We start from the raw sequence: 15,221 nt of genomic DNA, 5'->3' as shown, positions 1-15,221 counted from the left end.
AGAAAGTCAAAAAAAAAAAAAGATTGGTATCGCCAGTGGCGATTTTAAAAAAAAAAGTGGTATCGCCACCAGTGGCGATATACACTAACTTGGTAATTAAAAAAAAAGATACACTAGATTGGTAAATATATGTAAAAAGTATACTATCAAGGTAAAAAAGTCGTGAGAAACAAGCTTGTCAAGCTAGGGTGAATGCAGGTTGCAGCTGTTTCGGTCAGCTAAGGCTCCCCCAAGAACCCATAGTTAAGTAAATTTCATGTTGACAAGCCGAGACAACCTAAAGTGAATCTCCTCTCATCCAACTTACAGTCGTGCGGACTCAAGCCAACACGTTGCAAGGTTTGCTTACAAACAACCATTATTTCGAAAGGCTTATACAAAAACTTCATCAAGGCACAACACCTCAAGTATAAATACATGTTTAATAACACTTTTACATACACATTTATCTCATTGTTCTTCTATATATGACTTGAGTTTTTCTCTAAGTGCTCTCGTAATGACTTGAGCTTTTGTAGTGTCTTTGTTGATACCTCCCGCCGTGTTCAACACCGCAGTACTATCGTGCGGAAAGATCTTGTCAAAACCGTGCAGCACTGTAGGTAATAAAAAACATAACCTAGCTTAGGTCAAATTTTGGAAGAACAATGTTTTAGGGGAAGAGTAAATTACACGCAATTACTAGCTTTTGGACAGAAACCAGAGAAGATTTTTTTTCCATTTATTATCAGACACATATTATATTGTGACAAGGTCAAGATGGTCATTCTGATTGAAGCGGCTAGCAACCTTTGTTGTTACTTACAGCCGTCTGGTCTATATACAACTTGAAGGTGAAGACCCACATTTGGTGGAAGCTTCAGAAACACACTCCTCATTATTCTTCCTTACCTTTCTGCTTAAATTCCCTAGCTAACTTCTTGTGCATAGTAGTGTTAATTTGAGTGCTTTCTCCTCGTTGATCCCTTTATATATATAGTAGTGTTAATTTCATATTTTGCAGTTTCCCTCAAGTCATTCATATATAGTAGTAGTGTTTCGTTTCCAAGTGAATCATATAAATTTGACAAGAGTAGTTTGTCTCCCCATGCAAGTAAGCACTTACATAACTTATTGATATTCATACAGATCCCTAATTTCAAGGATTTTTCTTCCTCTATTGGAAGAAGCAAGAAACTCTTTGTATTTAGTTTTTTCCTAATTAGCTAGGGTGCTAGCTGTAATTGAACTTTCTCTCCAACTATTTACCTAGTTTCTATGTAAGAATTCTATCATTATGTTACTTTTTGTGTGCCACAGAAGGAAAAGGAAGTGATTATCAAGGAGGGGACGGAAACTACTGAAATGGAAGGAAGTCATGGTGGAAAGGAGGAAACCCTACCTCCAGGGTTTCGATTTCATCCTACTGATGAAGAACTCATCACTTGCTATCTTATAAACAAGATTTCAGATTCAAGTTTTACAGGCAAAGCTATAACTGATGTGGATCTCAACAAATGTGAACCATGGGAGCTTCCAGGTACATATATATTCATGAAAGTTGTCATACAAGACCTAATTTTATGTTTTTTAAGATTCATTTTCATGCATGCATACTTTAATTTATTGTTGTAAACATGATTTTGGTTTTGTGCGCTGGTTTCAAACTAAGGACATGTTGGTTGTTTTGAACCCTATAAATCAACAAACCACTCAGGAAACCGGCAAACATTATTTCATTTGATTTTGCGCTTTTCTTTATTATTTTTTTAAGCAAAAATTACCATTATAAAAGCAAACCAAGCTTAACGAGAACTATATCCATTTCTTTTGTTCATCAATTTATTTTTTCAAGTTCATTTTTAATCCTTTCATCCAATTCTATTATATTATATATTTATTTTTATATTGCTCGATAATCTTATAATTATTTTATTAAGTTGCCTTTGTCTTTCTTGTAATATAGGTAAGATTTACGTGTGTTATACATAATTTGATATGTATTAACTCCTCCATTTTCTTACCAAATACAGCAAACATGGATATTTGTTTTTGCTAATAATTTTGCATGAAATAGGGAAGGCTAAGATGGGAGAAAAGGAATGGTACTTCTTCAGTCTGAGAGATCGTAAATACCCAACCGGTGTGAGAACTAACAGAGCCACGAACACTGGGTATTGGAAAACCACAGGGAAAGACAAGGAGATATTTAACAGTGTTACATCAGAGTTAGTTGGGATGAAGAAGACTTTGGTTTTCTACAAAGGTAGAGCTCCTAGAGGAGAGAAAAGTAACTGGGTCATGCATGAATACCGCATCCACTCTAAATCAACCTTCAGGACTAACAAGGTACCTATAAATCATGTTTGTATCAATTTATTATCTCTTAGAATCTACTCTAAAATTTAAAATGGAATTGCATAAGTTTTTGAGTCCCCTAGGTTGGGCGCGATACAATTCTGATATGACATTCATCTAACTAACATACAACTTAAAAAAAAGTTGATCAAAATTGTATGTCTGGTAATACTTTCCTAAGTTTTTTTCCTACTTGAACCAATTATAAAATAATTTACACTAAATAATCATAAAAAAATATGGATTTTCTCATGTCAAAAAAAATTTAATTTGTGAATTAGATTTTTAAACAAAGCCTACATTCTTAATCAACATTTTGAAAAAGTGATCTAACATATAACATCCACTTTCTATACATACAGCAGGATGAATGGGTGGTTTGTAGGGTATTCAAGAAGAGTGCTGGTGCAAAAAAGTTCCCTACTTCCAACCATACAAGGGCAGTACTAAATCCTTATAGCCTTGAACTAGCTCCTAACATGATGCCACCACCAATGATGCAGCTTGCATCAGATCCTTCTGCTGCTCATTTCCTCTATGGAAGGAACTACATGGGAAACACTGCAGAGCTAGCTGAAATTGCAAGGGTTTTGAGAGGAGGTGGATCAAGCAGTGGTTTTAACCTGCAGCCAATGGTGCAACAATCCCAGTTGAACTGCTACCCAGTGCCAGCAGTAGGAGGAGCAGGAGGAGGAGGATTCACCATTTCAGGACTTAATTTGAATCTCGGAGGTGGAGGAGGAGCGGTCGCGTCACAACCGGTTTTGCGGCCAATGCTGCAACCTTCTCAACAACCTCACCCTGCTCAGACAATGGCTCAAGTAATGCTGCATGATGTGAGTTCTAACATGATGACAGGGAATCCTCTTGGTGCAGAGATTATTAATAATGGAGGTTATGGCGGCGGCACAGAAATGAGCAACGTCACGAATAATAATCATCATGGCCATGGCAATAGGTACAATATGGGCATGGAGCATTGCGTAGATCTTGAGAATTACTGGCCTTCCTACTAAGTTAATTAGGAGGCCTTCGTTTAGTTCATTTTACATAATCTAGTATATCTGTAATTTCATCAGCTGGATCAGCTACGTGCCATAAAAGTTATGTTTTTTGTTGTGTTTCTGTGTTTCATGGGAAGTTAAATAGGAAGTAGTATCCTTACTTTTGTGTCTTGTTCCCTTTGCACCAACTTTTTGGATGTTATTGTTCATCGATAACTATATTTTTTTCTCTAAGAAAGTGAGAATCATCATATGTCAAGCTCGTGATTGCATTTACCTTGTCTCTGAATATTTTCTAGTAATCGCGTGCTTTTCACTATTTCCTTTCTAAATGCTTATTGAGACTTGTGATCAAGTTGAGTCCAACCAATCACTCAGACAAGTGTTAAAGTTAGGAAACGGTGAAGATCTTAAGGTAAGGTCAACATCTTGCCATTCCTTTCATGCAGTGTGCTTTAGTGCGAACCGTTCGACCCTTGAGGGCTCAGGTATATTGCACTGTGGGGACTTTCTCAGTATATGTGCTACTAGAGGTGTCATGGGCATGCCAATGAGTGGTGAGGATCACCTTGGATAGCTGTCAGCCTGTCCTTTGTTATAGCACTCGACTTTGGTTAATATTATTGGTCAATTGGTCTGAGACAGGAAATGTTCTTTTCACCAATCGTCTTTTTTCAAGCTTTTGTGTTCTTTGATTTTGCGAAGGATCGTAGTGTGGAAAAGGAGCGTGCGTTATATTCGTCGTCATGAGTCCTAGTGATCAAATCATACGATGGTAAGATTGTGGATGAATCTGACTGGGTCAATACAAGGTTCGATGTCTTGGTGAAGCAAGGGGAAGGTTGGGATCGAAGTTCAATGTCTCAACAAGGCATGTGTTATGTCGTGATCGAGGCTCAACGTTTCAGACATACATAAGGAAGGTCAGTATATATCAGGGTTCAATGTCTCAGCAAGACATGTGGTAGGTCGGTTCCATTTCGGGGTTCAATAGCCTTCTAGCTCTAGTTGACATCGGAGGTTATGATTGGCAGAACAATAGTCCCCCAACTACGGCCAGCATGGGAGGTGGTGGTTGTGCCATTAATGAAACGGGGTGATGACCCAGCTCTAACCAACAATGAAATTGTAGTCAAGTATTTAATGGAGTGGGATAATGACGAGAATTCACGATTATGGAAACAATATTCCCATAACTCTAATCAACGTCAAAAGTGGTGGCCGAGCTATTAATAAAACAGGATAATGGCGAGAATTTGTGACTACCAGAACAACTTGGCATACCCACAAGTCAAGTGGGCCTGAAACGAAACCCTGTATATAAAACAATTTTTATGTAGACCAGCTTTTTATCATAACATTTCAATCCACCCACTACATTGTTTTTTTTTGAAAGTACCCACTACATTGTTATGTTGAAAAATAATACTGTACACACTTCATTGCTATGTTTTTTTTAATAATGAATTAGTTTGCTATGTAGTTAACACATAACTGATTAATTTATTACGCAATTCTCAATGGATAACTCAAGAAATTTAAAATAGAAAATAAAAACTTAAAATCGAACGAAGAGCCCATGAATCAGTTTCTTAAATAATAAAAACCTTCTTGTTCCCCCTAACAACCACAGTAGGCAGAACAAGCTGTTTCTAAAGGACCCATGCGTCGCAATTCGCAAGAGTTTCATCCTAGTAATAAACATACATGTAGTGGGAACATTTTTACTATGTCGAGAATTTATGGAAAGAAAAATGAAGGCCAGAAAAGAGGGAGTAAGAGGTCTAATAACAAATATAACAACCATAATACATGAATGCCTAAGCATATTGTGTGCCCAGCTCTACAGTGATACATCCTAATGTTTGCCTCACCCAAAAAAAGAGAAGCAAAATACTTAAACTCCACAGCTCCACAGTAAAGCTCCAAATAAACCCATCAAAACAGGAAAACCCCATCTGCAAGAAACGCAAAGTGTTTTTCATTATGCATGCCACATGAAATGAAATAAGATAAGGTAAAACCAGGACCAGCCTTCACAACCATAGTGATAAAGGCATCCTGAGTCAATACAGAACAACATACCTGAATTTCTCTTCCCAAAAATTAAAGCAGGAATCCAACTTCACATGATCTATTTGTCTGGATGCACTCGCTTAGCTTTACGGCGAGCGTGATGGGTGTTTCCACTTCGAGCAGGTTTATTCACTTTTTTGCTGCTGCAACCAAATGATAAAAAATGTTTGTAACAACCAGTTCCGATGAAAAAACATGCGAATATAAATATCAAGAGGGCACACAGATCAACAAAACGAAAATCAGCATGTTTATCTAGAAGAAGATATTTAAGACTAACCAGAAAATAGCAGAAAAAGCTCTAGCCAGTAAAATAATAGGTAAGGCCAAAAGGGCAGAGGCCTGCAAAGTGAAAATTGACAAAATGTTTGTCAAATCACCTAACCCTGATGTAATTTAAGCAATATTAGTTAGGACAAAGAAAATCCTCTTATGCATACCGCAAACCATTCCAACTCTTTAGTAGCTAGAGGTCTAGTAAGCTCATGCTTTTTCAGTGTCTCCTGGACAGTAGCTTGGACCTTAATGACAAGAAAATTCAACACTCAGAAATCATAAAAGATTTATCTCTCTTGAGTCAATACCATGCCTAATCTTCATCACTAGTTGATAGGGAAGTCAAAAAAATATATCTTCAGTAGTATACCATTAAAGGAAAAAATGATTCCAGAACTGATGTAAATTTCAGTGAATATGCAGTCAGGAAATGAAATCCTAGTTCACACTATGGTAAGCAAAAATGAACTTAAGAAACATATTTAACCAAATATCCCTCCACCAGCATCACTGCCACCCCATACCACACTATGTCTTCAAACTTCAAATAAGAAGTTTTACCATTGAGCATAAAGAAAAGAGCATAGCATTAAAAAACACACACTTCTTTCTAAAATGAACAAATGCAGAAATATGATGACACAATTTAAGAACTAATTCTAACATCGATGGTAGAAATTGGAAGATATAACTTTCAAAAGGCAGACTGCCAACTACAGTTTCTATTTTCAATTAGCCGGTATGCAGATATAGCATGAAACAGGTACAGCATGTAAAATACAATACAGGTGTTGATATCAGAATTGAATAGTGATAAGAACAAAAGGGTTTGCATGAAATTTTTCACTATGATATAAACAGATGAAGCATGACACCTGGCGATGATAAGTAGTGGCCGATTGTAAGAAATTTCTATAAGCATGAACGACTTTCTTTGTGTAGGGCTTTAGAACCACTTGTGCTTTATCAACATGAGGTTTGGCTGCGACAGCAACCTGATCAATGTATGGCTTGCTTAACTTTCTTGCTTCCTGTTAGCCAGTTGATAATACCTTAAGAATCATATAAGCAAAGCAAACACAAACACATCATAAGGATTAAACAACTTATACCTGATAATAAGGATCTACAAACTCTTTTGCATTGCTAAAGTGGGGATCAATTGCCTTCTTTGATGTCTCATAAACTTCAAAAGATTTAGTTCTCAATAATTGCACACGAGGTTCAGCTTGTGTTTTCACCTCAGACCACTGTTGTTTTACAGCTGGGATCCATTTCTTCAATTGAAATCAAGAAAGAGAATATATTTAAATTCTCCAAGGTATTCAACAAATCTTTGACAAGTGAGGAAACTCATAAATGGATACAGAATTACATATAAAAAAATCTGAAAGATGTGAATGAAGGGCTTACAGTTTTAACTGTTTCCAGATGAGGTTCAGCCCACTTTTCAGCTTGTGCCTTTTTCTCCAGGGCCTAGAATAAATATGAAAGACATTAAAATATGATAGAGATTTAGGTGGTAATGTGAAAAAAATGGGCCAAGATACTGGTCAGTTGACTTAGGGGCCATGTATTCGGAATGTTTATTCTTGGGGGAGAGGGGGGGGGGGAGTAGGGACACGTGTTGAGGGAGGTGTGGAGTAGCAGGTAGTTATGCAAGAAGGGGTAAGAGGATTTCTAAAAGGGTGGTTATTAAGAGGGACATATGGGAAAGGTGAGAAAAGAAAGAATTTTGGCAGCAGCATTCAGTCTTTTGGCTTGGGTCCTTTGCTCAGAAACCTTTGGAATATTTTCTATTTTTTTTCTTGAAAATTCAGAAAATTGTATTGATAACTAGAAGCTCTGGTCTGTGACATTCATTAGTAGTGGGTTTTATTTATTTTCTTCTCTAAGTCTTATAAAATACATAAGTCAATAGATTTCCTTGAAGTGATGGTGGAAAAAAATACTAAACCTGGGATTCATAATTTGATTAAAGTGTCAGAAAAAGAAATTGAATAGAAAGATTGAAAGGCAAATAAAAACCATCATGGTACCTTCTGAGTAACCACTTCCAGCACAGGTTTCCCATGTTTATTCCAATGAGCCTCAACCAAGGACTAATAAAAAGTAAAATTCTTAGAACTTGTGAACAAGATTGTTCAAACAAATATAGGGTATATAACATGAACACACCTTACTGCGAATATAGTGTACAGCAAGCCAAGGAGGAAGCCAATTACCATGAGCCTGATCATTAACATAAATGTGCATCAATTAAATGCACATCATCATAACTATTAAGATAATCAAAATTTCACAAGAAAATGGAATATTTTTTGAAATTCTCACTAGTAATGTAGCAATAGGCAGCTGTTGTTTATGAAACCAAAGTGTATATCTCATATATCCACCACATAATACCTTGATTCAGACTTACAATAGGTCAACCTGCCCGTTATTTGGCAGGTTAGTCATGGGGCAGGCCAATCTGTTTGTGTCTTTGAAAGGCGTAGTTGTAAGAATGCGACCAATCACTATTGGGTTACTTAGTACTTATATTTAAGAATTTTCTACATCAATATTTATATGTACATGTATGATTTTTAAAATGATAATTCATAGAGTATGTAAATAACTATGATTTTCTTCTTTCAATGAAAACAACTTTTTAGAACATTTCCCATAGACAGTTCTTTAATTTATCACAGACTGGGCCTAAAACCAAACTAAGCATCGACCATCCAAAGCTATCTGTGATGATTTATTTTCCTATATTTACTATCATGATGTTGAGATTTCTTAAAACAACCCTAACACTTCAGCTACTAGTGAACATTTCACACTCATGCAAGGTTTCCTTCATTTATCTCCATAAAAAAAGCAGGAAGAATTCCTCAGCTCTTGATAGCCATTGTGATTAACCCAGATACTTTGGAGGTTTAAAACTGGCTCTCACAATTCATACACGTTGGAAAGAAAAGGTTTAGGTAGTAAGCAGAATTATTACCTCTATCAGCTCCCTGGCTTTGGAATTTGCCTCTAGCTTTGCCTTCACCATTTCTTCCTAAAAAGTCAATTATTAGTGGTAAAACAAGACACTTTCATCAAAACCATCACCAAGCAACATGCACTACATAGACAAGAAAACCTATGCATTTACGTACCTCAGCAACTTTAAGAGCACGCTCAGTTTTACGAATTTTTGTCTTCTGTTCCTCATTTACCTTTTGAATCTGCAGAGAATGCACTACTAAAGTCACCATATCATCTTCAAAGACATTATATTTTGATAATCAGAAATTTAAATTGATATTAGACATGATTGTAGGTTTAATTTTGAGAAAAAAATAATAACGCCTTGATTTTTATTTTATTTTATTTTTGTAAGTAGTTGGCCTCAATAGGTGCAATAATATATTTTCTTTCTACACGATCTAAAATAACAGTGGGTCATCCTAAAACAAACAGCAATAGCTACTAATATGATAATAACCCCTACAATAATGCGGTCGTAATACACACTAGAAGAGGGTGGCACCTCAAGCCTTGAAAAATCCAAAAACATCCCACAATCAGAGAAACTAATAGTAAATCTACGATATGCACCAATGAACAAATGCCAGAGGTACCGGGTTCAGATAACTTTTAGATTCCATGACCTAGAGAAGGATACAACAAACGTATATCCATGGAAGAAGTATTTTTTCATATCCCAACATTATATGTTGATAATTCACCTAAAATGCAGTTCCAATGTTCATAGTAAAAAATATGTTCAAGCACCAAACCATATTATAATGCAGCAACGGCGAAAGAAACCAATAATGACTTGAGAGCTGGACCCCCCTCCACAACTCAGAAAATCCATGACCAATAATATAACCCAGCAATTGTATTTTTCGAAAGAGTGAGTTAATATACTTCAACTTCAACAAGAACAATAACATCTATAAATTATATTTCGCAAACAGTATATACATTATTACATTATATATAAGAATTAGTTCAAAAGACAACAAACTAAGGATATAACTAAAGCAGTATTTGAACAAACTAGCCAAATGTAGAGCTTACATCCTCTAGTTTTGAGTTCAAATCATGAATCTTCTTCTCCAACTCAGCTACCCGAGTTTCCCAGTTTACTTTCTCTTTGTTTTGTTTTTCAAGTTCCCTTTTAAGATTCTCCACCTGCAAAAAGGATTTCAGAGCATGCTCGGAAAATTCATGATCATTTGCATAATACACCCACTAGGTTATTCATGTATAACCTGCTTCTGAAGTTCACCAGCACGTGCATGAGCCTTTCCCACCTCCTCCTGAGCATCCAATGACCCTTTTTTCTGATGAAAAACAAATTAAATTTAAAGAGTGTTTTTATACAAATTAGAATAACTAACAAATGACACTGAGTATGGGATTCTTTTTCCAAATTCCAACTCTATAGTGTTTCAAAACGCTCCAAGAACAACAGAAATATGAAAATAACATTTACTGCCCTACTTGCATTGTACTTAGTAGGAAATACAATAACCAATATTTTCAACTGAGAACAAAAAAAAGTGAAAACCAATAACATAACAAGGAAATTTTGCCTGCAAGGTCTAACCCCTTGTCACTCACCTGTAGAGAAGCAACCTCATTCTGCAAGGATTCAACGGTACTCGATTTATCTTGAATGAATTTCTCTTTTTCTGCTATTACTTCATCCTTCTTCTTCAGCTCTTGAGACTTGTCCTTGATTTGAGATTCTACACACCAAAATCAAGCACAGGGCATAATTCAGCCATAAAAATAAATCAAAAAATACCAAATTTCCAGCAGAAAAATTAAAAAATTGACAATTTGTAAATCATTCATTATCCACCATGCAAAAAGGTGACTTTGTATACAGATCAAGCATGAACATGAACACTCGTAAACCCCAGAAGTTGATTTTCAAAACCCAACAATTATTTCCTCAGTAATTGAAAACAATTGAATGATTTACAGCACGGTGAAATCGATTGTTTCAAACGAACAGGAACAGTGTTATAGTACTGAAATTGAAATCGAAGCAATCGAAAACAGTTAGGTTTTTGCTAAGGGAACGAACCGAGAGTTAGGATCCTGGAATTGAGTTGATCTAATTGGATCTTGACGGAATCGTCGTGGGAAACACCGGCGTCGGCGGCGGAGATGGAGAAAATTAGGGCTAGGGAAAGCGTGAATAGGAAGAGCTTCGGAGGCGCCATTGCAATGGAGAATTTGCTTTGCCGCCAACAAAGCTTGGGAGAGGAAGATACAGCAACACGCTACCTGCAATTTTCTATATTAATAGTAACGCCATCGCATCGCTGTATAATAAAGGAGAAGAAGAAGAAGAAGAAAAAGAAGAAGAAGAATAAGGGTAACAATGGAGATTTTTTTATTTTTTTATTTATTTTATTAAATTTTCAGATTTCAAACAAAAATAAATAAAGAAAACCCACGAGGTGTTATTCTGAGGCAGCCTCGTCTCCATGCAAGAGAGAATCAAATCTCAAGTGAAAGCTCATGTAAACATGTGGCAAGCAAGGCCAGTAAAATTCAATAATTTTTGGATTTTATTGATTAATAAATATTAATGGAATGCTGTATTGTATTTTTCACCATCCACCAACTTATTCTTTGACTAGTAAATTATGACTTCTTATGTTCAAAAAATATTATGACTTCTTAGTCATTTTTATCTTTTTTTTTTATGTTGCACTGTTTTATTTACACATGCATTCAATAAACTTCCAACACGATAAGAGCTGAGAATATATGGATTTAGGAGGGGAAAGTTTGGGGACTAATTCTTGAGAAATTTTAAATGTTTTCGTTGTATGAAAATAATTGACTCCTGACACATAAAAAATTGTTTTTGATAAAATTAAAAACAAATATAATTAAGTATTTCTAGAATGTGGTAATATGTGATGAAATCGAGCAAAAAGTTATTTATATTGTATGTACTGCAGACACAAATTCTCAACTTTTTGTATATTAAAATTTAAGTAATTTATATTTATTATTCACAAATTAAAAATAAGTATTACGTTTTATAATCAACTTAAAGGTATTATTAAGAGATGGTGGTTGGGTAGATAGATGGGTTGGAGGTAGGTGATGAGCCGCAACTCATGAGTACTGCTGAGGAAGGTTTGGAATTGGAATGAATGGAGAAGAACCAACCAAAAGTAGTTGAGTAAAGTGAAGAGAGTCTGAATTTATGATATAAAAGGGGTACATCTTTGAAATAATTTGCAAAATGTTTAGGTATTAATTTATTGTGGAGGTTAATTAGATCAAAATATATTTTGCATTAGAAATGGCAGGTGTCATCATCGGTGAAATAGGCAAAAAAGTGAAAACAAAAATTCCACGGCTGGGAGCTTCTTCTTTGTTGATCCGTGATTAATTAATCAAAGATCACAAGTTTACTTGACAAAGATGATAATGACTACAACAATTAAAGACTTTCTTGTTTGAATTTGTTCAAACAAAACTTTAATTTGACTAAAATATAAAATTTATTTTAATAATTGTATAGGTTATATGATCCGGACATCCGGTCACAACTTTACTGTTGGAAGACAATTAGATTTCAATGCATAAGGCCATGTATCAATGAGACAACATCGAATATATCATTTTTGTAAAAGAAAAAAAAAATTGTGCTCTTTAATTTTCTTAGTAGCTATTTTCTTTAGCAGTTACTCCCTTCGTTTTAAAATAAGTGTTCATTTAGAAAATATGCATATATATATATATATATATATATATATATATAAGGAATGCAATTTATTTTTTTTACTTTTTAAAACAATATTTTTTTATATTTTACCCTTTAAAGTGTACTATTATATCTCATCATTTATTCTTTTTATGAGGGCATTATATGGAAAAATATCAATTAATGCTTCATTTGAATTCTAAGTGAAACAATTATTATGAAAATATTTAAAATAGTTAATTCCAAATCAACAGTTATTTTGAAGCCGATGGAGTATTGAAAATAGTTAAATTCAGAAAGAAAGAAAAAATGGCAGCTTATTGGGCCAACTTTGACACGATTTGTGGCCTAGTTTACCATTACAAGATGTTTACTATGAGGCCCATTACAAACAAAACAATGAAGCTGTTTTTATTGTCAATGAAAACAATGAAACTATTATGGGAGAATAAAAACGTCAATACAAATTAGGCCAGCCCAATTGAGCCAATACTCTTGGGCCAAGCCAGCCTAAATTACATGTGTAATTAGAACGCTTCTTACTTTTTTTAGCCATAAACCAGAAATCTGTTACTTTACAAACTCATTTCTTTTTTGACAAAAGATATCTCATTTATTTTTCTTTGCTAATTTTACAAACTCATTTCTTAATTAGATCTTACACATGGTGTTCGGTTTGGACCGGTTTTAGCTGAAACCACAAACTGATCCAATTAAAATTCATTGGTTCGGTTTTAATCGATTGTTAGCAAAAAAAATTACAAAACCGAACCGAACCAAACCGATGATGAACGGTTTGAATCGGTTCGGTTCATCGGTTTCACAATTTTTTGTCCATATCTATTTCGCAACTTTAAATATATAGCAACCACATATGGAATTCAAGGTAACATGTTATCTTTGCCTAACACTAGTGGGTCAATTGTTTGGCAGTCCATTCAAAAAGCTAGAACTGTGCTCAAGGAGGGCTTCTCGTTCAAAATTGGCAGCGACACCTCCTCTTTCTGGTATGTGGAATGGTTGGGTAATTTTAAACTCTATGATAGGGTGGGTTTTGTGGACATCCATGACCTTCAGCTCAGTGTGCAGGACGTCATTCATGGCAATGAGTGGAACCTATCTAGGCTCTATACAGTGCTGCCACTTGATGTGAAACAAATGATTTTGCAGAGGGATTGTGCGCTGAATAATCAAGTGCCCGGTTTTGTTGTGTGGTCTGTCGTGTCCTCCAGAGAGTATTCAGCGAGACCGGGGTACTAGTGGCTCATTGAGGAGCGGCGTGCAACGGATGCTGGCGTGAGTGACTGGACCTGGATATGGCGTCTTCAGGGGCCTTTCAAGGTGCTCTTTATGGTTTGGCTTGCGTGTCACAATGCTCTTCCCGTGAATGAGCTTCGTTTTCACCGGAATATGGCTCCTTCCCCGGTGTGTTCAAGGTGCAATTTATACTCAGAAACCATCCTCCATTGCTTACGAGATTGCTATTTTGCTCGTCGTATCTGGTTTCGACTAGGTCTTGGCCCGAATCATGCTTCTTTTCGCTGTGCGGAACCCAGAGATTGGTTGAGGAAAATCCTGGCCGACGAGGAGTTCATATCTCTCGCTGCGATTTGGGGTATTTGGAATGCAAGGAACCACGCTTGCTATGATCAGACAACGGTTCCAGCTGATGTGCTCGTGCATACAATCTTGGATAATAAGGCGTTGTTCCAGCTTGTCTGGACCAAGCCGGCCCCATCGAGTCGGAGATTGCAGTGAACTGTGACGGACTGACGAGAGCTCGTTGGGTTCTCCGCTTCGTTCTGGCTTTGGTTGCTGTTTGCGCGACTCGCAGGGAGTGTGGATTACGGGTTTTGCAGGTTTTGGTAGCCAAGCTTCAGTCTTACAAATGGAGCTTCTCGCTCTTCTCCATGGCTTGAGGATTGCGTGGGATCGTCGCTTTCCTAAGGTGGTCTGTTACTCGGATTCTTCCCTAGCGGTGGCCCTCTTTACGAACCCCCCCTCTCCTTTTCATGTGATGGCAGTTTTGATTCAGAACATTGTGGACATGCTTCATCGTTCTTGGGAGGTGCGCCTGCTTCACACTCTGCGTGAAGGTAACTTTTGTGCTGATTTTTTAGCTAAGCTAGGAGCTCGTCAAGACTCTGACTTCCTCCCTGTCCAGGATCCCCCTCCTGACTTGGAGCCTTTGTTGTTAGCGGACTTTGACTTCCTCCTTGTCCAGGTTGTAGGTGGCTTTCTCTTCTTTCTGCTTTATTTTTTCTGGTTTGCTATTTTGTTGTTGAGCATAAAAAAAAAACATATGATTCACAACTTAAAAATTCATAAAAATGTCAAATCAATATCTCAATTATAGCTTAACCCATAATCCATAACCAACAACATATGTACTTAACAATGTAGAAATGATTAAATTAGTGTTTAATATTAGTACCATTACAAATTAATAATAGAAAACAAAAACATAATAAGTCTAACATAAACAACATTTCTTCAAAACATTATTTAAATAAATACATATCATCAGTTCGGTTCATCGGTTTATTGGTTTTTAATTTTTCAAACCGTGAACCGAACCAATCTTTATTGGTTTTTATCCGATGAACACCCCTATCTTACATATGGACTATAGTTTCTTGTTTTTTTAAAGAGTAGCCTAATCACATATATGTAGTTTCTGCTGTAATCAGTTGTCATGATATTCAGGGGGTTGGATTTGGCACGTCAGGTATCAGAACTGGCAGCTCATACTTTTTTAAAAAATGCCAGAACTATCATTTGGAACTTTAAGTTTCAAAGTATTTCGG

At 36.0% G+C, this 15,221-nt stretch overlaps 2 protein-coding genes across 7 annotated transcripts; one reads left to right on the top strand and one right to left on the bottom strand.

Annotated features, from left to right (window-relative positions):
* The first annotated feature begins 854 nt into the window (after nt 1-854).
* Nucleotides 855-3,617, top strand: LOC130727516 (protein CUP-SHAPED COTYLEDON 3). 2 transcript variants are annotated; one of them, XM_057578667.1, is made up of 4 exons: nt 855-1,093; nt 1,300-1,519; nt 2,057-2,328; nt 2,703-3,617. In XM_057578667.1, exons 1-4 carry the CDS (start codon nt 1,088-1,090, stop codon nt 3,351-3,353), a joined length of 1,149 nt encoding a protein of 382 aa, XP_057434650.1. In that variant the 5' UTR covers nt 855-1,087; the 3' UTR covers nt 3,354-3,617. The 2 variants fall into 2 exon arrangements, with proteins under 2 accessions (XP_057434650.1, XP_057434649.1); XM_057578666.1 differs by having other exon boundaries at nt 858-1,093; nt 2,700-3,617.
* A 1,298-nt stretch (nt 3,618-4,915) lies between these two features.
* LOC130727515 (uncharacterized) lies at nt 4,916-11,123 on the bottom strand. 5 transcript variants are annotated; one of them, XR_009015325.1, is made up of 15 exons: nt 10,771-11,123; nt 10,299-10,426; nt 9,947-10,018; nt 9,753-9,866; nt 8,843-8,911; nt 8,686-8,742; nt 7,872-7,925; nt 7,733-7,795; nt 7,107-7,169; nt 6,806-6,970; nt 6,569-6,724; nt 5,858-5,938; nt 5,694-5,759; nt 5,427-5,557; nt 4,916-5,299 (listed from the first exon to the last, which is right to left on the bottom strand). XR_009015325.1 is itself a non-coding variant. In XM_057578663.1 (15 exons), the coding sequence occupies exons 1-14, from the start codon at nt 10,907-10,909 to the stop codon at nt 5,476-5,478; spliced, it is 1,308 nt and encodes a 435-aa protein (XP_057434646.1). In that variant the 5' UTR covers nt 10,910-11,123; the 3' UTR covers nt 4,916-5,299; nt 5,427-5,475. The 5 variants fall into 5 exon arrangements, 3 of the variants coding, with proteins under 3 accessions (XP_057434646.1, XP_057434647.1, XP_057434648.1); XM_057578663.1 differs by having other exon boundaries at nt 5,427-5,560; nt 5,698-5,759; XM_057578664.1 differs by having other exon boundaries at nt 5,698-5,759.
* Nucleotides 11,124-15,221: the final 4,098 nt, after the last annotated feature.

Source organism: Lotus japonicus, chromosome 1, assembly GCF_012489685.1.
Source record: "Lotus japonicus ecotype B-129 chromosome 1, LjGifu_v1.2".
NCBI lineage: Eukaryota > Viridiplantae > Streptophyta > Magnoliopsida > Fabales > Fabaceae > Lotus > Lotus japonicus.
Note: the sequence above shows the minus strand (reverse complement) of the source record. Positions and strands in the feature narration are given on the sequence as shown.

What these genes read in the sequence shown, in the direction of transcription:
- LOC130727516 (XM_057578666.1), top strand. An exon ending in TGAACCATGGGAGCTTCCAG is followed by an intron (nt 1,520 to 2,056) that starts GTACATATATAT and finishes TGCATGAAATAG; the next exon opens with GGAAGGCTAAGATGGGAGAA. An exon ending in CAACCTTCAGGACTAACAAG is followed by an intron (nt 2,329 to 2,699) that starts GTACCTATAAAT and finishes CTATACATACAG; the next exon opens with CAGGATGAATGGGTGGTTTG.
- LOC130727515 (XM_057578663.1), bottom strand. Translation starts at nt 10,909, where the DNA reads ATGGCGCCTCCGAAGCTCTTCCTATTCACGCTTTCCCTAGCCCTAATT. An exon ending in TGAACTCAAAACTAGAGGAT is followed by an intron (nt 8,912 to 9,752) that starts GTAAGCTCTACA and finishes CATTCTCTGCAG; the next exon opens with ATTCAAAAGGTAAATGAGGA. An exon ending in ATCTGGAAACAGTTAAAACT is followed by an intron (nt 6,971 to 7,106) that starts GTAAGCCCTTCA and finishes TTTCAATTGAAG; the next exon opens with AAATGGATCCCAGCTGTAAA.